Here is a 22,467-nt window from a genome sequence, read left to right as displayed (position 1 = left end):
GAAAATCACGATCGCAACATATATGTCCATGCCTAATATCCGATGGCCAGAAGGTGATTAATTTTTTTATAAATTGTTAAAATTTTGGTATTTGTTATGCAGCAAGCCCAGAGATTGTTGTGTACACTATGATTTTATATAAAATTAACTTTAATGTGTGATAGGAATAAAATGTGATCATAAACAAATGATTTCTCCCCTCAAATGAATGGCGGCTTGGACCCGGAAACAGTATACATACGTCACAAACACGTCACCTCTTAACAAGTGGATAGGGCTGGAGGAGGTTTGGGATGATTGTGTTAAGAGCCTAGCTGAAGTCTACAAACAGGATCCTTACCTCTGGGTATTCTCACCAGGTACAGTTGCTTTTTTAACCGTGACGATAACGATTATCATAAAAGTCATCGAGCTGCACGTATTAGGAGGTTTGCTGAAGGTGCAGCTAAAATGCAGCGAGGGGTTTGCCTCTTTAAAAAAACTATGACAGTTTTCGTTCATTGAAAAGTAAGAATGATTAATAAATTCATATGAAACAGTCTCTTAAAAGTGGCATTGCGTCACAACTCTTACAACTGGACCAGGACCGGCCAACTGAACCGCGTATGGGCCCAACTCGGAGCACTCACACTTGACAATCGAACCTGGAAACACACCTGGCCACGATTTGGATAGCATAGTGTGAGTATAATATGCTGTCTTGTGTTGACTTTATTGTCCCCAACAACTATTTGCTTTGTAGGCAGACTGAAGAGGGTTCATTAACAGTACCCTCGTGGCCTTCAAGTGGACCAGCACCAGCTTTTGAAGCATGAAAGCTCAGGTGAAGTGATCTGTTGAAGATCTGTGTAAAGGAGGCGTCAGATGGTCAGCAAAGGATCTCTGACAGGCTGGTGAAACACAACCTGGAGCTGGAGTTTTTTTCCTCTTCTGCTTTCAGAAAAAGTAGTTCAATTTCGGGTTGATCTGAAGTCCAGGTGTGGAGGACAATGGTTTTTCAAAAGGTGTTGATGGTTGTGTGGAGAGGTGTTCAAAGTTGGAGCGATATACTGTAATCTGGATGGTTGCCGTCCCAATCTCCTTTTTCTGTGTGTAATCGGTCTTTTTATACAAGACTACCCCTATTCCTGTAAGCATCTTCTTTGGCCTGATGAAGCTCTGAGTTGTCCAGTATACCATTGTTTGTTGTTGTCATTTAACTGAGGCCTTGTAGGAACGCATATCTTCACAGATACTGCTCTCTGTGAGCTTGTTCAGATACTTTTGCAGCACACTTCAAAAACACTCACTTTTTTTGAAACAGGCTTATAAATCACACTCTTTCATAGGTCCATCTTTTACACTTTTTAGTTGCTTTTCTGTAGGTTGGTATATGATGAAACAAACAGTGATGATAGAGCCACAAAGCTACCCTTGGGACAGAGTGATATGTATTTTTTATTTATTTTTATTTATTTATTTATTTATTTATTTTTTTTTTTTTTGTGGTGCAGCAGTGATCCAATGTATAACTGTGTCTAGTGGGGTATGTACTGTAACATGCTTGGATAATACTGGCACACAGCATCTAACCATTTCTAGAAGTAATTTTGGTATAAACTGAACCAAATATTAGGGTACTTTCATGGGAGGTTGAGGTAGAGTAGTGCAATCACATGCTGGTACACTTGATTCATGCCTGCATTCTCTACCATAGATTTGGGTGTGTGTGACTGACAGTGTGTGTGTGTGCAACCTTGTGTAGTAACGGGCCTCTGTGCCTACATTATTTATGCTGGAATGAGACCCAAGCTTAAGTTACACCAAGGCAAGTCGAGCTGACAAATTAAGGTTCCTTCTACAGCATTGCAACAGAACTAAAAACCTGACACACATCCTCTCATTTACACAGACACACAGCTCATGTCTGAGTCACTCATGGATGGCATATCATAGTTGAAGACTGCATTTTTTTGGAATTATTTGTATGTTCATAAGTTGTCCTTTGTTGAGAAATACAGGTAGGTGTGCCTCTCTATCTTGATGATCAACAGAAGAAGAAAAGAGGAGTGTGTGGGTGAGTGTAAGGTTATAGAAACAAACAGACACCACAACAGAGGATCTCTATTTAAGAACTTCTGCTACAGAGGTCCTTCTAATAGACCTTGTCGGGCGCTGTGGTTTGTGGAACCATGTGAACAGAGATTTAGATGCTCTCTATGTAGAATTCATCTATGAAAGTACAGAGAAGAGATAAAAGAAATTCAGCAACAGGTAAGTCTTATATTCAGTTATTATCCCAAAATATGCAAAAGGTGGTCAAGTCTGTAGTGAGAGTCCATATTGTTTGGTTTGTTTTGCAAATTAGAAAATCCTTAAAGTGTTATGTGCTGCCTTTGAATGTAGTTTGTACATAAGCAATACTGTTTTAGAATGTTTTTGTTGTTTAAACACTTTTCTGTATTTTGACAGAAAGGCGGTACAGTAGCATGGTTTTAAAAGGATAAAATGCCAGCCAAAAAAGACTCAAAATCAGCAGCCAAGAAAGGAGGAAAACCAGAGCCAGAAAAAAGCAAACCAAAGGAAGAAGAAAAGAAAGGCAAAGAAGATAAGAAAGGAGCAAAAGATGACAAGAAGGGTGGAAAGGATGACAAGAAGGCAGGAAAGGATGATAAGAAGAAAGGAAAAGAAGAGCCACCCAAGGGTAAAGGAAAAGATGATGGAAAGAAGGGAAAGGATAAAGGCAAAGGAAAGAAAGAAGTTATTGAAACTGACGAGGGCTCAGATGCTGAGTTGATGGATGAAAACTTGAGCGAGGAGGATGAGGATGAAGAGTCAGATGCAGGCAAGAAAAAGCGTGGTGGAAAAGATGCTAAAGGTAAAACTGCAAAGGGAAAGTCCAAATCTAGACCGCCTGATTCTGATGAAGATGAGGAGGAAGAAGAGGAGGAAGAAGATGAGGAGGACAGTGAAGAGGAGGATAGAAAAGGAAAAAAGAAAGCCAAAGATCATAAATCAAGAGCTGAGGAAGATGGAAAGAAGAAGAAGGGAAAAAAGAAGGAAGAGCCACCAGCTGAGCCACCACCTGAAGAGAAAAAGAAAAGGGGGCTGAAAAATACCTCTAAACTTTTTATGAGGTTCTCTGGATTTAGAAAGAGAAAGAGCTCAAAGAAACGACTTAAAAACACTTCCAAGCTCTTTCTTGGACTTGGCAAAAGAAAGAATCGTTTGCTTAGGAAAAAAAGGAGGAAATCTCTCTTAAGAAATGCTCCAAAGTTCATGATGCGTTTCAAAAACAGCAAGAAGAAAAAGGAAAAGGAAAAAAAAGATTCATCAGGGCCAAAGCCAACATATATGCTTATTAAATTAGGTGGCAGTTCTAAAGCAGCAGAGAAAAAGCCAGGATTTTTTAAAGGGCTTTTTGGGAAGAAGAATGCAGGGGATGGGTCTGGATTTAAATATAGAAGCCAGGTATTAGGTAAGATTGCTGGGGCAACAAACTGGCTCACCAAGAGGTTCCTCTCAATAAAGGGGCGTCAAAGCAGAAGGAACCGTAATGGCTGGGGCCAGAAAAACAACAAAAACTATTCATTTCCTGCTGAAAGTCGCCAAGCTAGCATGCGAGCTCATCCTGGGTATCACAATTATGGATATGAACATGACACTGGAGGTTATGATTATAATAATCAGAGCAGGGGTGGAAGGAGTGCTTTCCAAAGACAGTCAATCCATAAACATTCTAACAGGTATGATGAACAATATGCCCAGATGCAAGGACCATCTTATTCAAGGACAGTTCAACAGCAGTACAGTCAGTATGAAGAACCAAATAACTATTATGACTTGGAATCACATGATCAAGGCTATTATGACATGCAGGATAGATACTATCAGCCACACAATGGCATGGAGGACGAGGTTGAATATTATGACGATGGTATGGACTATGGTGACCCATATGGAGTTCAGGAGCAGATGGGCAATTATCCACAAGAAATGGGCTACTATGGTCAGCAGCATCCACTGGATCCTTATTTTGATGATGGCATGGAATACTATGATGATCAGTATCCAATGGAGAATGCTTATGATCTCTATGGGAATGAAATGGATCCATATTCCCAGGCACAGTTTGGATATTATGATGACCTTCAGGGATTTTATGGTGACCCATATGAAGCTGAAATGTCAGGTGATCCGTACATGGACGCATATGGGGACTATGAAAATCTTTATCTTCAGGACTATCAGGTCAATTACAGTGAATCAGATGTTGATCCATATCTGCAGTCTGCCTATAACATGTATGATCCTTATAGTTATCCAATGCAAGATATAATGGATGGTGAAGAAGCTTATGGAATGTATGGTGAGAAGAATGCCGATTTCTCTATGGAGGGTATGGCCCTTCATGGAGATATGGAGTTCAGAGTTCCAAGACCCCAAGTTAAGCTTTTTGGTAAGGAAAGAATTGATGTTGAGCTTCCTCCTTTCCCTACACAATATGATTTTGAAGAAATGTCAGAGATACAGTATGAAAATTACCCATATATGCCTGGAGCCCCAATGGATGATGTTTATTTACAGGCAGAGCCTCCACATGAGTTGCTTCATCCCACAATGCCTCAATTGCCCACACCAACAGCCATGCTGATTAAGCAAGCAAATAATCCTCAGGGATTCGTCAATCAACATATGCCATATATGGCTCCAACTGGTGGATTTCCACCATCTCCCACACCAAGCAGGAGGTCTGTAGTAGGGATGACTTCTCCTCTGTCTATGCCTATTGCACCCATGACATCCATGGATCCCATGTCTAATTTCGGAGGACCGGTAATGGAAGTTAGGCATTCCCCACTACCTATGCGCAGACCGAGCCCACATGCCTCCCCACAGCTATCCATGCATCCTAGAAGAAGCCCATCCCCACAGCCCTCTATGCGTGGCATTGGAGGCATGGGAGCACCTCCATCACCAAGACTAGCTAGGGGTGGGCCATCTCCAATAAGTCATTTTCAACAACCTTCCTCTCCTGTCGCACGCAGAATGAGCCCACCTGTTTCACCAGCACTTTCTAGAAGTTTTCAACCTCAGGCTCCATTTAGAGAAGGGCCCCCCACTTCACCAATGGCCCCAAGACGTTTCCAGCCTCAGACTCCATTCAGAGAAGGTCCACCTGCTTCACCAACAGTCCCCAGACGTTTGCAGCCTCAGCCATCTTTTAGAGAGGCACCACCTCCACAATCTCCCCAGCAAATGCCTGGCCGTATTCCCTCACGAGCTCAATCTCTCTATACCAGTCCTCCAGCTTCACCTCGTGCATCTATCCGTAGGAAAAGCCCACCACAGTCCCCTCGTGCTTCATTTAGGAGACCAAGTCCACCCTCTTCACCTTCACAAATGAATCGTCCATTTGGTGGCAATAAATTTCAAGCCTCCCCATCTCCACTTAGGCGAATGAGTCCTCCAACTTCCCCTCAGATGGGAATGCAAACCATGGCCAGTGTTAAACCTAGGGATTTTCACAGACCCCAGTCACCATCAATGGCTCAAAGAGCATCACCTACTCCCTCTCGAAGAAGCTTTACTATGGAAGCAGACTCTCAACAATCACCAGTACAACATAGATCACCATCTCCCACTCTCTCCCGCAGATCCACTCGCCTAATGAAGGATTCTCCACCTTTTGGATCCACTGGAGGTCGGCTGCGAGGAAGGGGCCGTGGAAATATCCCAATGGGAGCTGTAAAACCATATCCTGGTCGTGGGGGTCATTCTGGTGCTCCAACACAAAATGTACAACCTTTTAGACCATCTATACGTAGTAACAGATCTATGATGCCACAGGATTTCACAGCCTCCCCACAATTATCAGGTCACCACACTGGAATGGGGAGAAGGGAACCAAGTCGTTTCATTCCTCCAGGAACACCTGGTGCAATGAGAAACCCACAGAGACCCATAGGCCGTGGCCGTCCACTCATGGCTAGACAATCACTGAGGCGTGGACCTGGCATGATGCCCCCTTCACCACAGTTTTCTCAAAAAAACATCCCCCCTCCTTCACCTCAACCTTCTGTGAGACACCTTTCCAGGCCAGTCTCTCCTCATCCGTCTATCAAACATGGCTCACCGATACCAATGCGTTCCGCTTCCCCTAGGTCTCCGCCTACTTCTGTACTTTCTGGTCCTCCAATATATGGATCTCCTCTACCCATTGGTGCAGAGCCATTGCCTGTACAGTTTGATCAGTTTATTGGTGCCCCGCAGTCTCCAATGCATACAAGTTCCCTCCAAATCCAAAGTGTCCCTCCAAATGCATCCTATAATGCATCCTTCCAACAGCCTATGTCGCCTTATGCTCCTGAGATCATTAATGTTCCACAGGTTCCTGGACAGCCACCTTCACCAGTTCCCTCTCTTACCCTGCAAAACCATGCTGCACAGGTCTCCCCATTGCAACCATATAACCCTGAAATGGTTGTACTGCATCAGCATACAGAAGAGATGGCATCTCCACTTTTGTCAAATGCCTTACAAAATTCTCAACTGCGAGAAGCTTCTTACATGTCACCATTGCAAAGACCAGGCTCACCTTATGCTCCCGAGGTGACTCAGTTTGGTGAGGTCCCTGAACAACCACCTTTGTCTTACCCATATGTTCCTCAAATGGAAGCATTTGAACAAGCTCCAGGTCAGCCAGTGTCACCCATGTTGTCCAATGCAATTCACAACCCTCAGCTTCGCAATGCATCATTCAGATCATCCTTTCAGAGACCACATTCACCCTACACTCAGGTAGAAACAGGCTATGATTATGTTGAAGATCCAGGTGCTGGTCCCATTCTCTCCAGTGCTCTTCAAAATCCAAATGTGCGCAATGCTTCCTACCGAACACATTTACGCCGCAGGGGATCCCGTGTTCCATCTGGCTATGGTCCAAGGGGATCTCCAGCTCTTTCATCAGCCTTGCAGAATCAAAATATTCGCAAAGCATCATATCGATCACCTGTTCAAGGAATGGTTTCTCCTTATGCACCTGTGCCGGGTTATAGACAGGACCCTAGGAAATCTCCTTTTCTGTCTGATGCATTGCACAACCCCCAACTCCGCAATGCCACTTATCAATTGCCTGATGGGTCATTAGTATATGGTGATCAGGGACTAAATGTAAACGCTTCTCCAATGCTTGTGGATGCAATTGGAAATCCCCTGCTACAAAATGCTTCATATAGACTTTCCGCTGGATCCATGATGGGAATGGACCCACGTCAACAACAGTCTTTCTCACCAAATCTCTCAAATGCTTTGCAGAACCAAAACCTAAGAAAAGCCTCTTACAGACTTCCTGATGGAACAATAATATACCCAGATTCCCATTTACAGCAACCTTCTTCACCAAACCTGTCCAATGCTTTGCAGAATCCAAATGTGAGAAATGCAGCTTATAGACTTCCAGATGGGACCCTTGTAAACGCAAGACAGCAACCACAAACTTCCCCAAATCTATCACATGCACTTAGGAATGAAAACATCAGAAAGGCATCATATAGATTGCCAGATGGGACAATAATAACGACTGATCAGCCAATAGATCCAACTTCTCCAAATCTGGCCAGTGCACTTCAAAACCAAAGCATTCGGAAAGCAACATATAGACTTCCAGATGGCACATTAGTAACAGACTATGGGCAGTCCAAACCTATCTCGCCAAATCTATCAGCAGCCCTTCAGAACCAGCAAATGAGAAAGGCAACTTATCGGTTACCTGATGGGTCAATTATAAGTGGACCAGTCTATGATAAGTCTCCAAATTTGTCAAGTGCACTTCGAAATCAGGATATCCGTGGTGCTTCCTACAGGTTACCTGATGGCTCTATAATAAGTGCTGATTCAAGATATAAGCCTAAATCCCCATCCCTGCTCTCTGCCCTAAGAAATGAGGATATGAGGAATGTGTCCTACAGGCTCCCAGATGGATCTGTTATTTCACAAGCTTTATATAAACCAAGCAGTCCAAATATTTCAAATGCCTTGCAGAATGAACAACTTCGAGGGGCGACTTACCAGCTACCAGATGGATCTGTTCTTTCAGCAGATCTTCGAAGAAATAAAAGTCCAAATTTATCAGCAGCACTACTAAATCAAAACCTCCGTAATGCCAGATACAGATTACCTGATGGGTCAGTCCTCACTCAAGGATTTGCAGTACCCACTTCACCAGATTTAATTGATGCACTAAAGAATCCTAATCTCAAGAAGGCCTCTTACCAACTACCCTCAGGGATCTCCAGTTATATGACATCCTCTGGGCAGGTGATTATTGGACCAGATGGTCGCTATGCTATTGTTCCACCACGGCAAAAAGGTCCAGGTCCAGAAGAACATTGGGCACAGAATGCCAGAGAGGGACAAACTGCAGAGGACCTATGGGCTTCAGAAAAAGTCCTGCCTCATGATACAGTACAGAACCTCATTAAATGGTCTATGTACCGTGATGAAAAAATGATGGACTTCCTCACCCCACCACCCACCGTTCTTCGGCCTGGGCAAACAGAACCACAGTGGGTTCCAGATCGTGAAGGGGAGCCAAGAGGAACATGGTATGACAAGGTAATCTTTTAAGACAAGATGCTGAATTGTTGACATGTATTTAACTAATGGTAAGAAAATTGCAAATGCAGTGTCTTCTCTTTCTAGAGACAACTCTTTATCTTTCAGTTTCTTCATTTGGTTTAATTCTGGCGTTGCATATAGGAAAACACAAACAAATGTATCTCTTTAATAGAGTAGAGCAACACATTCAGTTTGCTAAACCTTTAGGGATAAGTAAGTAGTAGGTTTAATTAGACTAAGCATACCACTGAGCAATGCTGTCAAGTAGACAGTGATGCCGTTGTAAGAGCTAACAAGTCTGTTAGGCTTTAAGCCTTAACAAAAGGGCCAACCAAGCTCACCTATCTGCATCAGGTTTTAGCTGCAGTCTTGAACTACATCGGATGTCAGATGAGATTTACAAGGCCGATTATAACTCCTCTCAGGTTGCCTTGCTGACCAGTGATAATCATCTCTGCATTATTGTAGTGCAGGCCCTAAAAAAGACAATTCAACCTAATTCATCATAGAAGATATTCTCTAATGTAATTTAATAAACTGAAAATGTTCTCACTTCGAATGTTATCACTCGATTGAATGAGCGTTATCAGCGGTTATCAGCTAATAGATATGGGTAAGCTCAGAAGGCTGTTATTATTCAACCACATGGTTAATCAGCTATACTAATAGAGAATACTCCAGACCTAGATCTGTTTTACATTACTGTGACGGTTGGGTTTATGGTTGGGGTAGGGGTTGACATAATTAAAATACAATTAATGGGACATTTAATAACTAAATAATTCTCGTTAACTTATGGCCGCAACAGTATGTGATCAATAGCTGATTTACCATGTATATGGATGATAACAGCCTTCTGAGTCTAACAGTAGGCACAGAAGCCCCCTACTTGCCCATATCTATCAGCTGATAACGCCCATTCAATCGAGTGATAACATTCAAATAGGCTGAAATTATTTCTCAGATTTCTTTGAATGGCTTTTGATAGCATTAATGCTTTTAATTAACGTACGTTTTATTTGTCAAACAGATGTATTCTATAAGGAGCCTGCCTACTGTCAGCTACAGAGTGAAAAGAAAAGGGGATGGTACTGAGGACATGACACAAATGGAGTATGTTATCATTAATATTTATATCTACCGTATATGCAGTGTTGATCTTTGGATATTAAATCATTCTTCTTCCCTTTCTTGCAGACAGCTTACTGAGCCTGCAGTACTGATAAACCTGAAGATTCGCTTTGATCAAGAGCTTATATATGTGAGTCTACAGTTGAGGATTATAGTAATAAACAACTTCACTGGTTAGATTATTTAGCAAAATTACTTTTTTTCTACAAAATGTAAATAGATATTTAATTTTCTCCCTCTTCTTTGAAACAGACCTACATTGGCAGTATTCTGGTATCTGTGAACCCATACCAACTTTTTAACATCTATGGCACAGATATGGTTCTGCAGTACGAAGGCCATGCCATGGCAGATAACCCACCGTAAGTTTTAAATGTTTTAACTATTTATAAACAACAATATTAAACAGATTTTTTTAAAAACATTTAACATAATTATTTTTATACAGCACATTAGGATGCTTTCTAATAAAATGTGTAACTAAAAACAAATTAGCAAATAAAATTAAGATAAATATCATCATCCCTTTACAAAACTCTGTTATAGATTGTTGTTACTTCTAAATAGTCACAGTATGTTAACACATCCTCTTATACATTTTTTTCAGTCATCTCTTTGCAATTGCAAACGTTGCCTACACAACAATGATGGACATCAAACAAAACCAGTGTATCATTATCAGGTCAGATGAAAATATATGTGTTTGCCATTTGTAGAGAATTTGAGAGCATTAACGTATTATTGTATGTCTCTAGAACTTTGTGTTATGGAAGTGTATGTTTTGTAGTGGGGAAAGTGGTTCTGGAAAAACAGAAGCAACCAAACTGGTTCTGAGGTACCTCACTGCAATTCACCATAAGAGAAACATTACACAACAGGTATGTGGCTCTAATTACACATACACACATGCATACAGAATTGTCAGATCTGTACACTTGCCTTCATTTCACCATGTCAGATTTGTTCAATGTCTTTGTTGGTTCTGGAGCAACATCTAAAACAATCACTTAGTTTTAATAAAAGAAATGATGTTTACAGATCATTTAATTTCTCTCTTATTTAGCATTAAGGATAAGGATCATGTTGTTATTGTTAAGTAAGATAAAAACATGAAATGAAAACGGCTTTAATAAAACGACAAGAAATTATGTAAACAAAATACTAGAACCAAATATAACATAATAAAAGTTATGAAAGGCGATGCGGTGGTGCAGTAGGTAGTGCTGACGCCTCACAGCAAAAAGGTCACTGATTCGAGTCTCGGCTGAGTCAAACTCTTCACAGAAACGCCAACTGACCCAGCCGAGGCTCGAACCGGCGACTTTTTTGCTGTGAGGCGACAGCACTACCTACTGTGCCATTGCGTCGCCCTACTCGAGACATTTGAACTGCAAATTTGCTTCATTCGCACCTGTAATTCACTTCACAGTAGACGTGGATTTGCATCATAGGCTTGCGTCATGAGCTTCTTTACTAAATGGCTAACATGGATTTTATTGAGAGAATAGCTGTGTTTATGTGCTTTAGGAAAACTGAAAAACTGCGTATTTTCGTTTGGCACCGAGTCCACTAGATCCTTTCAGAGGTGCTCCCAGCTGTGTGAGTTCATCAACTTCTCCAGAAACTGTACCTGGATGATTGAGGCTTTCAATGGTGCCTCTTACTGTGCCGAGCCTAGTTTGATGAGCTGTTGTCTGGTGTCGGCAAAAGGATTTCCCCTCACGACAACAACAACAGGCACTACGTCATAATCATGCCCCTACGATAGAAAGCTCCTGATTGGTTAACGCAGCATGAATGTCCACTGTTCAGATTTTCCAACTCAACCGCAAAATGCTCAACTCGCTCCACTTCATTCGCATGAATTGAGCAGCTGAATGTCTATTTGTGTCTTTACGTTGACTTAACATGTTAATCACTCGTGCTTTTTACTTCATCCACATCTGGTGTAAACGCACCTTTAGTTTGCCATGAGGGAATAATGTGCAAAAAGCAAAGCAAAGCCACATCCCCCACTCCAGTGTTTCCTCTAGAATTTTTTCCAGCTGTGGCGGCAGACTCTGTTGGCCATTTTACAAAGATCTACCACTACATGTGGCGTTATTTCACTGACAAATGTCATGGGTGCAGTATTCAGTCGAGATCGCATTCATGTAATAGCCTACGAGCATGTCAATTTCTGTCAATTTCCTCTGTTCGTGCACAAAACTTCTTGCGCGCCCTCAAATAAACGTGGCTGAAGTATGATTTAGTGCGTTTATGTACCGAGTATGTCGCCAACATTTATTAGATTTGCTAGGAATATTTATGAATGTCTCCGATAGACTTGGGAGCGGACCGCGGCATCAATGCGTCCTGAAGTAAAGTGAAACGGCTATAAACTCCAGCAAGATAAAGTCATTATATGCAGAGCCACAGACCTTTATCTATAAATAAAGTATAATTATGAAAACTGTGTTCATCATAACTGAAAGCTACGCCGTGTTTGCTGGCCTCAAGCATCACGCACCTATCAGTCAGTCAGCACGTCACCTTAAAGGGTTAAACAGAATGCACAGCACTACTACGGTCACAGAAAAGTTTGCGCTGTTATTATTCACTTACCTATTAATACGTTTTCGGTGTGATTTTAACCCGCTATTTAAAAAAACGACTGAATATTTTGAATAAGAAGCTGTAATGTAGCCGTACCGAATGAATTTTGGTGTGGTGCCCCGCCATGAAGGAATGAATGTAGCGGAAACCAGGTACTCTATTCAATATTAAGTATTAATTGGAACTACATCAACACAGTGATAAAAGTCTCAGCAACTTTCACCTCAAACTGACTATAATATTCTAGAACAGCAAAAGTAAATGTATTATCTTTAAAAATGTAGTGTTAATATTAAGCGTATGAAAAGATTCATTAGAAACAGTTAAAAAAATATTGCACCATCAAATATAAATAAATTAAACTAGGTGTGTAAAGTACCTGAATCCAGGAACATGTCCTTCCTCACAAAATCACAAGCAAAATGTGTGCTTACTGTATTTCAGAAGTTTAAAGATGTGGATATCTTAAAGTACTAAATATTGTGATTCTTATATAAATTATACAGTGTTGTATGTTATGCAATCTATAATCTGTCTTTCTGTTTCTATTTAATGCTCTCCTCTATACAGATTGAGGTAAATTTGTGTCTTTTACATTTCTTTTTATAGTCTAACACTTCAGCCTATGTAGAAAATATATAAGAAATGCATTTGGAGATAACGTTTTTGTCAAAATCCAGATTCTAGAGGCGACTCCTCTGTTAGAGTCATTTGGGAATGCTAAGACTGTCCGAAATGATAACTCCAGTCGCTTTGGAAAGTTTGTGGAGATCTTCTTGGAGGAGTGAGTATTTTTATTCTACATTCCTTATCTGTTTAAAGCAATGAGCGTCATTCTTTAACGTCTGTCAAGCCTGAAAGTGTTGCTTGAATGACAAGGGAGGCTTCAAAGGAACTAGATATGTGCCGCCTGGCCTTGTGTGAAAGTAGAGCAGTAAGGTTATTTAACCTCTGAATCTTTAAGAGCGAATGAGAGATGGAAAGAGAATCGAGAGGGTTGAGGCAGGGCCAAGGAAAGTTCATACCCATGACCGATGTGTGTGTGTGTGTGTATTTTTGTTGTTGTTGTTATCAGAGGGGTGATCAGTGGTGCCATAACCTCGCAGTATCTACTAGAGAAGTCCAGGATCGTTTTTCAGGTTGGCTGTTTACTTTCTTAAACTGACGAAGACTTAAGGAGCTTTGTATTGATCACTGGCATTTATGTCTACCTGTGTCTGTGTGTGCAGGCCAAAGATGAGAGAAACTACCACATCTTTTATGAGATGTTAGCTGGACTTCCTTCTCACACGAAGCGGGCCTTCTATCTACAAGAAGCTGAAACCTACTACTACCTGAACCAGGTAAACAGAGCAATTACAAATGATAGATTGAAGATGCTGTGAAAAATACACAGACATGAAGCCAAACACATCCATATGCAACACAGGCAGCTGTTGTTGTTTTTTTAATAGTTTAATAGTGATATGGAACTGAAGCCAAGAACTGGCTGCAACTTCTTTAGTTGTACATTTAGGGCTTATGTCCACCAAAGAGCTTTTCTCTAAAGGTTAAATGCTGGAACACCAACACCAACCTGATTTCACTAAGTAGGACATGTTCCTGAATTTAACATCTTTGTTGATCCTGGAACAACATTCCAATCAGCCAATCAAAATTAAGTGATATGTTTACAGTTTATGTTCAGTTTAGGCTCATGGTTAGGTTTTTGCACTTCTAATTGATTGTTATCCAACTATTATTCCTCTGATTTTGGGAATAATTTACAAGTATGGTTGGGTTTAGCAGTAGGGAATAGGTATGGATTACATTTTCCAACAAAAATGATGTTCCAGAATCAACATAGATGTTAATCTAGGATCGCAGCGTACTTGGCAAAATCATGATGGTTAGGACACCAAACCTACATGAGATTTATACGAGGTGACAACACAGTCAGTTTGCGATAGGACACTATAATGCAGAGCAATATTCTCTTCAGTTTTTTCTGAGGCTGTTCTTGTTTACATTGTAACTTTTTTTTTGGACATTTTTATTTATTTATTTATATATAATTTATACTTGCAATCTATACAATACAATGATTTTACTTAAGAGAGTGTACATTTTCCATGGCTAAACATTTATCTTTTTTACAAACTATAAGGGAACAGAACACAATAAAAAAAAACATTTTCATAAGTTTCATAAAATAAAATGTATGAAAATAACACATTGTAAATTTGTGAAATTTATATTTTTTCGCCTCTCTTCCGCTGTAATTGGAGAGCTGCCTAAAAATGACACTGAAGAGCACTGTGTTTTCATACAAATTCAACCAGTATGAATGCTGAGTGTGCAGTATATAAAAACTGATACTCAGTAACTCAAACATTTGATGCCGTAATTAAAAACAATTGCAAAGAAAACTCTTTAGCCAAAAAAACTGCACAATTTTGCACCAACTGTCATTATTCAGTAAGAATCAAACATTCAACAGCTCAGTAGTGTAAAGGCTTAAAAATAGTTTAAAAAAAGGTTTAAATATATTTAAACAATTCTGTCATATAAAATAATCTTTTTGCTTATTAATGTTGAATGTACAATGAGGTTTATTCCTATGATGGCACAGCTGTTTTTAGCAGCCAACTACAGTTTTCTGTATCACATGATCAGGTAATGATCAGATGATGGTCAGAAGTGAACCTTTATTTTATAAGAGATCTTATTCAAAGTATAACTATGTCATTTGTCATGGGCTCATGGGATCATGTTACATTAGGGTGGTAATTGTGGGATCACTGGAAAGGATGATGGGGAGGACTTCAGGAGGCTACAGAGTGCCATGGACATTCTTCACTTCAGTACTGAAGACCAGAGCAGCATATTCAGAGTGCTGTCATCCATACTTCACCTAGGAAATGTCTTTTTCCACAGAGTGGAGGTATTGTGGATATAAACAGTGTGCCAGCTATACATTTATATGCAAATATAATACACACATATGGACAAAGTTAACAGTCTTGTGGACCATGTGCTTTGGATTGACTGTCTCAGACAGAAGTGCAGGAGACGGCCGGTGTGGTGAGCACTCAAGAGATTCGTGCAGTAGCAGATCTGTTGCAGATTTCTCCAGAGGGTCTGCAGAAAGCCATCACCTTCAAAGTGACGGTACGTGTACTTTTACAGTAACAGACATCCAGGCCAGGGGTGTGTTACAATAGTAGTTGATAGTATATATTTTAACAATGTGCGAGTTCACATTATCCAGTATGTCACTTTGTCTCCCAAAATCACGTACTGATAGTCCAAAAATATTACACTTAACATAAAAATTTATATTACATCAATAAAAACATGGGCAGTGTGGTGTCACCTCACGGCAAGAAGGTTGCTGGTACGAGCCTCGGCTTGGTCAGTTGGCATTTCTGTGTGGAGTTTGCATGTTCTCCCCATGTTGGTGTGGGTTGCACTCAGTCGAAAGACATACGCTATAGGTGAATTGGGTAAGCTAAACAGTGCATATATTTTATATATAATTGTCATGATCACACACAACTAAGCCAGACTCACATTACCCACATGTGCACCTCGGCTCAAGATATTTTAATCTACATTTTTAGATTTATTTATGTTTGTATACATTTAAGGCCGCAACACACCAAGTTGACTGTCAGTAGTTAGGTTTTTGCTTTGTGATTTTAACAAATAGCTCTAGTCAGAGACTTTTTTGGTGTTCAGACCATCTTGAATTTCCATCCGTTGACATCCGTGATGAGAGAACTGATTGGCTCTTCAGATTAATAACGCAGTGTGCATGACAATAATGAAAAAAATGCTTCTCTTACTTTGAGTTTTTGTCTTGTTTCTAGTCCAAATATCTACAAACTCCTAAATCAAGAAGCATTTTCCAGACAAGCAAAACATAGTGTCTTGTTTTTAGAAATAATATGCCAAAATGAAGTGAGTTTTTCCTTAAAACAGATTAATTTGGCAGATTAATTTGCTTGTTTTAAGGAAAAACTTCATCTTCACATATAATTCTTAAAACAAATCATTTTTGTCCATTCGTAATGAACTTATTTTATTGTTATAATGGTAAGCAAGTGCTGCTTTGTGTAAAGTTTGTATATACTTTGCCAAAGTTTTGATTTCCATTGTTGTATTTCCATTGTCCAAGACTATTACTCATATATTAAGTTATTTTCCCTCACGCAGACACAAAGTGTACCTGCTTGTTGGCTGATGGTTGTAGCCTTTCCATTGTGTTCAAGTGGCACTTTTTTTGTTTAGTCGCACATGAGGGGACAAAACGGTCAACTTTCCTCGCTGTTAGTTTTTTGTTTTTAGTGTGTCAGGGCCTTGACAAACATCTGGGAAAGAAAGAGAAAAAACGGAGAGCGAAAAGGAGACATTGTAATGACATGTAAGCAGGTTGCAGTTAATGAGTTCCAGTAACCTAATTTAATTATTCTGAGTTCAGCTCTATGGAAACCACAGTAACCTTATCAGGGTTTGCTTAGAGCTTGAGTAATCTTAACACCTAATAGCTTGCTCACTGCCAGCTGAAAATTACATCACACAGGGAACAAAGCAGGTTAGCGAGGAGGACAGACAAGGTAAAAGTATTCTGTCAGGAAAGATATTTATGAATTAAATTATTATTTGTAAAGTTTTATGATCATTGAAGAACATAATTTATACATTTAATTATTTAAACAACATTGTATTCGATGTACTCTTTATTATTTGCACAGATTTAATAAATAATTAATAATTTAATTCATTAATAATAAATTCAGATTGTGTAATCTAGTTTAAAAAAGCATGAATGATAGTCATGGATAATAGGTGATAGTAATAAAGAATTTAAAAAACATTATGAAGTAATATTTCAAGAGATGTGAGAGATCAAAATAGTCCTATAGTCCTAAAATATACTGCAACAAAGTGAGTCTGGCAACATTTGGGTTGGGGACAATGGAGGTGAGGATCCACATGCAATTTATTTAGAGCAGAGATGCCCAAACTAGGGCCTTTGGGCCAAAGTTGGCCCATAGTAACCTTTGATTTGGCCCGCCATCACGTCTGAGAAGAAAAGATGAATAATAGGGATGGTTCAGAGATTGTCATTTCAAATCTAATGTAACCTTTTATTTGTATGTTTTAGTGTTAAACGCTAACTGAAATTAAATGTTTAAATTAAATTGTGTTAATTAATCAGATTTAGTTTAAATGTACATACTGTCACCTAATAGATAGAGGACAAATCAAGGCACAGCCAGATTCTGCTTGACATTCAGCATTGAACTACACCGTGTTATAAATAGGATTGTTTTTAGCCAAAATTTATCATTTTAAACATTATACTGCATTAGTTAATATGATTTAAAATAATGCTTTCCAATATATTAGGAAATACACATAGCAAATTTAATGTAATATAGTTTTGTATATTTACCTTCCGCCCAAGGCTCTCAATGATATTTGGTGTCTGGCCCTTTATACGAAAAAGTTTGGGCACCCCTGATTTAGAGAATAGTCAGGTAGGCAACGCTCAAACAGGTAATCCAAAGAGTGTAGTCAAAAGCAGGCAAATAGTCAGGACAGCTGACATAACAACATGAACAATAAACAAAACACAGGATTAAAAACAGAAAAACTGTACAAGGAAACTGCTTGAACATGCTCACAGGGAAATAAGACTCAGCAAAGTGTGTGAGAATGTGAGGTGTATAAATAAACCCAGTAATGAGTCAATCATGAGCTTCAGCTGTGTGTTTGTGTGACAGTGTCTAAATGATTGTCGGATAGTACAATGTAGTTCATATCAGCGGCAGATCTATACAGTAGTTCTCCAGCAATCTACAACTGCTAGATAGATGGTGATCATAACAAATACTTAAAAAGTTTTAAATGCAACAGTTTAGTCTGTAAATACAAACAAATATAAGCAAAATCATTTTTCTTAGCATTTAAAATTTTTTCTTCACCTATAGATTCACCGTTATGTAATTTCTAGCAAGCTCTTAGCTTTTTTTATGTTAGCTTTAATCAAATGAAGGTGTTACATGAATACAGTGCGAGATCTTCAGTGTGTTTGTGTCATGTTGAGCATCTTGCTCATTTAATAAATAAAGCTCTGTTATCCAGAGCTCGCAGGTTGGTGTTTACACTCCTGCTTACTTGGATCAGCTGTCACATAATGCTGTATCAGTTGCACATGCTGACTGTGACTGTGTGAGAGACATAGTGTCCTTGTATGTGTGTGTGTGTGTGTGGGTGTAACTGTATCCAGGCCAGGGCTTCTGGGCAATATGAGTCGTACCCAATTTTAAGTATTTTTGGACTTAAACTCAACCTCAAAATACAGTTTAGATAGTACAGATTTAAATAAAGCAGCATGTAGAGACCAAAATACTACAAAAAAAGTATGACAGCATCTTTTAATTTGGCATAAAATGTGTGAATACACTGCCTGACAATTGTCTTGTTATTGATCCCAGTTGTAAAAGCAACAAATAATAACTTGACTTCTATTTAATCATTTGGAAAAGTGGCAGAAGGTAGATTTTTCTGATGAATCATCTGTTGAACTGCATCCCAATCACAACAAACACTGCAGAAGACCTATTGGAACCTGCATGGACCCAAGATTTTCACAGAAATCAGTCAAGTTTGGTAAAGGAAAAATCCTGATTTGGGGTTACATTCAGTTTGTGGGCATGCAACAGATCTGCTTAGTGGATGGCTCAACAGCCTGAGGTATCAAGACATTTGTGCTAGACGTTACATTACAAACCACAGGAGATGGCAAATTCTTCAGCAGGATAGCGCTCCTTCTCATACTTCAGCCTCCACATCAAAGTTCCTGAAAGCAAAGAAGGTCAAGGTGTTCCAGGATTGGTCAGCCCAGTCACTAGACATAAATATTATTGAGCATTTCTGGGGTAAGATGAAAGAGGAGGCATTGAAGATGAAACCAAATAATCTTGATGAACTCTGAGAGTCTTGCAAGACTGCTTTCATTTCCATTCCAGATGACTTTATTTGAGTCATTGCAGAGATGTATGGATGCAGTCCTCCAAGGTCATGGGAGTCATTGAGGAGACAGTGACTGACTTTTGTCTAAGCAAAGCCAGACCTTACTGTCCTAATTAAATAATGAAAAATCAAGGCATGATCATATTTTATTTTGGTAAAATAAGCATAATCTAGCAGCCTTTGCCTTTCATTAAGCCACTTCTGATGCCAAATGATCAACTAGAAGTCAAGTTACTATTTGTTGTTCCTAAAACTTGGATAGGCGACAAGACTTTTGTCAGGTAGTGTATACTACTTGTACGTTCTTGGAATAATTCAGGATCTAATTTGATTAATAATTTTCTCGAAAAACTAATTTACATAAAAACAGGTCAGGAGAAAACATATAAACCATATAATTCACAATAGACCAATCCGAGCAGTGCATACTCTTGGAAAGGCAGGGTTTAGAGAGAGCAGATTCTTGAACCAACCATTTCACACTAGATGTTTATTTGGATATTTTAGATAATCCAATTGCAGGAGGCCTCAAAAAAACAAAATTTGACATAGTATGATGTTTGATTTGTTTTTTGTTTTTTGTCACAGGAGGCAATGAGAGAGAAGATATATACTCCACTCTCAGTAGAAAGTGCCGTGGATGCCAGGTATACATCACAAGCCTTTTCATCTTAATTACTATTTATCTTCAATAGCTTGATTTTTCATAGCATTTGATAAGTTTGTCTTTTTCTACTTCAATCACAGAGATGCAGTTGCCAAGATCCTTTATTCCTTGCTCTTTAACTGGTTGACAGATCGCATCAATGGTCGGGTCTACCCCAGAAATGAGGCGCTGTCCATATCTTTATTGGATATATATGGGTTTGAGGTATAAAGTAGCACCCCCTTGCACTCAGAAAAGAATTACTGAATAGATACAGTGGAAGTCAAATTATTAACCCTCTCATGATTTCCTGAGTGTTTCCTATAATTTTTTTTCTTCTGGAGAAAGTATTGTTTGTTTCATTTCAGCTGTAATAAAAGCAGTTTATTTATTTATTTTTTTACTTTTGACCTTTTAAAATTTTAAGGTCAATATTATTCGCCCCCTTATATTATTGTTTTTTCAATTGGTTAATAATTCTGACTTCAACAGTACATCCGTTACCTTATTCACTTTATTCTTCCTGTATGAGTGGCTGCAGCTATTTGAACATTTTTGGCTCGAGACTTTCGGTCTCATTCACTTCCATTCATTTTTAGACATTAAAAACAAATTGTTATGCTGCTTGATGTTGTTAACGGATATTTTCTTATTATATTTTTCTGCTTTGTCTGAATAGTCATGCAAGCACTTGTTTGCAGAGCACGTAGTTTGACTGTTTTCTGTGGTTTATTATTTCTAGTCATTTGTCTCATAGGCAACTGAATAAGAAGTTCTAAAACAACCTAAAAAATTAGCGCACTTCCACATTTTAGAATAAGGTCAATAGCTAAAGTCTAAAATTGTATAGGAATTTAGACCATTCTAAATTAATAAAACATTTTCCCCCTGCATACAGTATGAACTCGTTATCAGTCGCATATAATTCTATCTTATCTTTGTCTCTGTTTGTCCAGAGTCTGGTTTTCAACAGCTTTGAGCAGCTCTGCATCAACTATGCCAATGAGACCCTGCAGTTTTTTTTCAGCAAAATCATTTTCAAACAGGAACAGGTGAGACTTTTTTGATTAAAAAATCAACAGTGTTGTGAAATACGAATTAAATGCAAAATGGTTATTTTCAGTATATTTAAAAACTTATTTTAATCCTCCTTCAGTGCTGAATTTTAGCATCGTTACTCCAGTCGTCAGCTGCAGAAAGACTTTTAATGTGAATTTTCATCTCACATTCACCTACAGTAGTTCACTCCACAAAGAAATGCTTGGCACATGTGGACTGTTAATTTGTACTTAACTGTTATGTGCAATTGAAGTCAGAATTATTAGCCCCCTGTTTCATTTTTTCCCCAATTTCTGCTTAATGGAGAAAAGATTTTCTTCAACACATTTTTAAACAATAGTTTTAATAACTCTTTTCTAATAACTGATTTATTTTATCTTTGCCATGATGACAGCAAATAATATTTGACTAGAGATTTTTCAAAACAATTCTATACAGCTTAAAGTGACATTTAAAGGCTTAACTAGGTTAATCAGGTTAATTAGGCAGGTTAGGGTAATTGGGCAAGTTATTGTATATTGATGGTTTGTTCTGTAGACTACTGAAAAATTGCTTAAATGGCTAATAATTTTGACCTTAAAATTGTTTTTAAAAAATTAAAACTTTTATTTCAGCCGAAGTAAAGCAAAAAAGACTTTCTGCGAAGGAAAAACATCATCAGACATACTGTGAATTTCCTTGCTCTGGTAAACATCATTTCGGAAATATTAAAAAAAGAAGAAAAAAAATTAAAGGGGGGCTAATAAGTCTGACTTTAACTGTATATATATATATATATATATATATATATATATATATATATATATATATATATATATATATATATATATATATATATATATATATATATATATATTTGTCTAACAAAATTCAAATGCCTAAAAGGATCAAATAATAAATCAAAATGCATTCTCAAATGAGAAATCAACTGCATTTTATATCTAATTTTTATGAACAACTCAGGAAATTACTTTAGTAATTAAAATGACGAATCAAATGCTCAAACTATAGTTCAAATGGAGGAACCAGTCCTGATAACACACACAGACTGATTACTATAAAGACACCTCATTCACACAGACTCTTTGCTGAGTCTTGTTTTGCCCTGTAAAGCAATCCAAAGCATTTTTCGCTGTTTGTCCTGCCATGTTTTGATCCTTGTCTTGTTTACAGTTACTGTTGTTTTACCTCCTGTCCTGTTTCAAATTCTGTCTAAAAAAATGTTTTGTCTCTGTTTTGTTTTTTCAATTGAACTATGTTTGTTTGTTCTGATAATGTATCAGACATTTTAGGTCAGTGCAACTGATGTTTTAAAAAAATTGAAAGAGAAGTAAAAAAAACTAAAAGAAATAAGGATTATGGGGTTTTTTTGTTCACTCAACTTCAGGCATTCTAGATCTGCAAACCAAAAATTT

At 38.5% G+C, this 22,467-nt stretch overlaps 1 protein-coding gene across 1 annotated transcript in view; it reads left to right on the top strand.

Annotated features, from left to right (window-relative positions):
• Positions 1 to 1,771: 1,771 nt before the first annotated feature.
• myo15ab (myosin XVAb) overlaps positions 1,772 to 22,467 on the top strand; it is a 73,519-nt gene continuing 52,823 nt past the window's right edge. Inside the window, exons 1-15 of the mRNA XM_087236662.1 lie at positions 1,772 to 2,253; positions 2,452 to 8,595; positions 9,629 to 9,711; positions 9,796 to 9,859; positions 9,982 to 10,091; positions 10,337 to 10,411; positions 10,517 to 10,607; positions 13,005 to 13,108; positions 13,400 to 13,463; positions 13,554 to 13,667; positions 15,086 to 15,247; positions 15,361 to 15,474; positions 19,936 to 19,994; positions 20,095 to 20,218; positions 20,950 to 21,045. Of these exons, the coding sequence (XP_087092788.1) occupies positions 2,488 to 8,595; positions 9,629 to 9,711; positions 9,796 to 9,859; positions 9,982 to 10,091; positions 10,337 to 10,411; positions 10,517 to 10,607; positions 13,005 to 13,108; positions 13,400 to 13,463; positions 13,554 to 13,667; positions 15,086 to 15,247; positions 15,361 to 15,474; positions 19,936 to 19,994; positions 20,095 to 20,218; positions 20,950 to 21,045 (7,368 nt within the window). The 5' untranslated portion in view covers positions 1,772 to 2,253; positions 2,452 to 2,487. The remainder of the gene's footprint in view (positions 2,254 to 2,451; positions 8,596 to 9,628; positions 9,712 to 9,795; positions 9,860 to 9,981; positions 10,092 to 10,336; positions 10,412 to 10,516; positions 10,608 to 13,004; positions 13,109 to 13,399; positions 13,464 to 13,553; positions 13,668 to 15,085; positions 15,248 to 15,360; positions 15,475 to 19,935; positions 19,995 to 20,094; positions 20,219 to 20,949; positions 21,046 to 22,467) is intronic.

This window comes from Danio rerio, chromosome 1, assembly GCF_052040795.2.
Source record: "Danio rerio strain M-AB ecotype USA chromosome 1, GRCz13ab, whole genome shotgun sequence".
NCBI lineage: Eukaryota > Metazoa > Chordata > Actinopteri > Cypriniformes > Danionidae > Danio > Danio rerio.
This window is presented reverse-complemented; position numbering and strand designations above follow the sequence as displayed.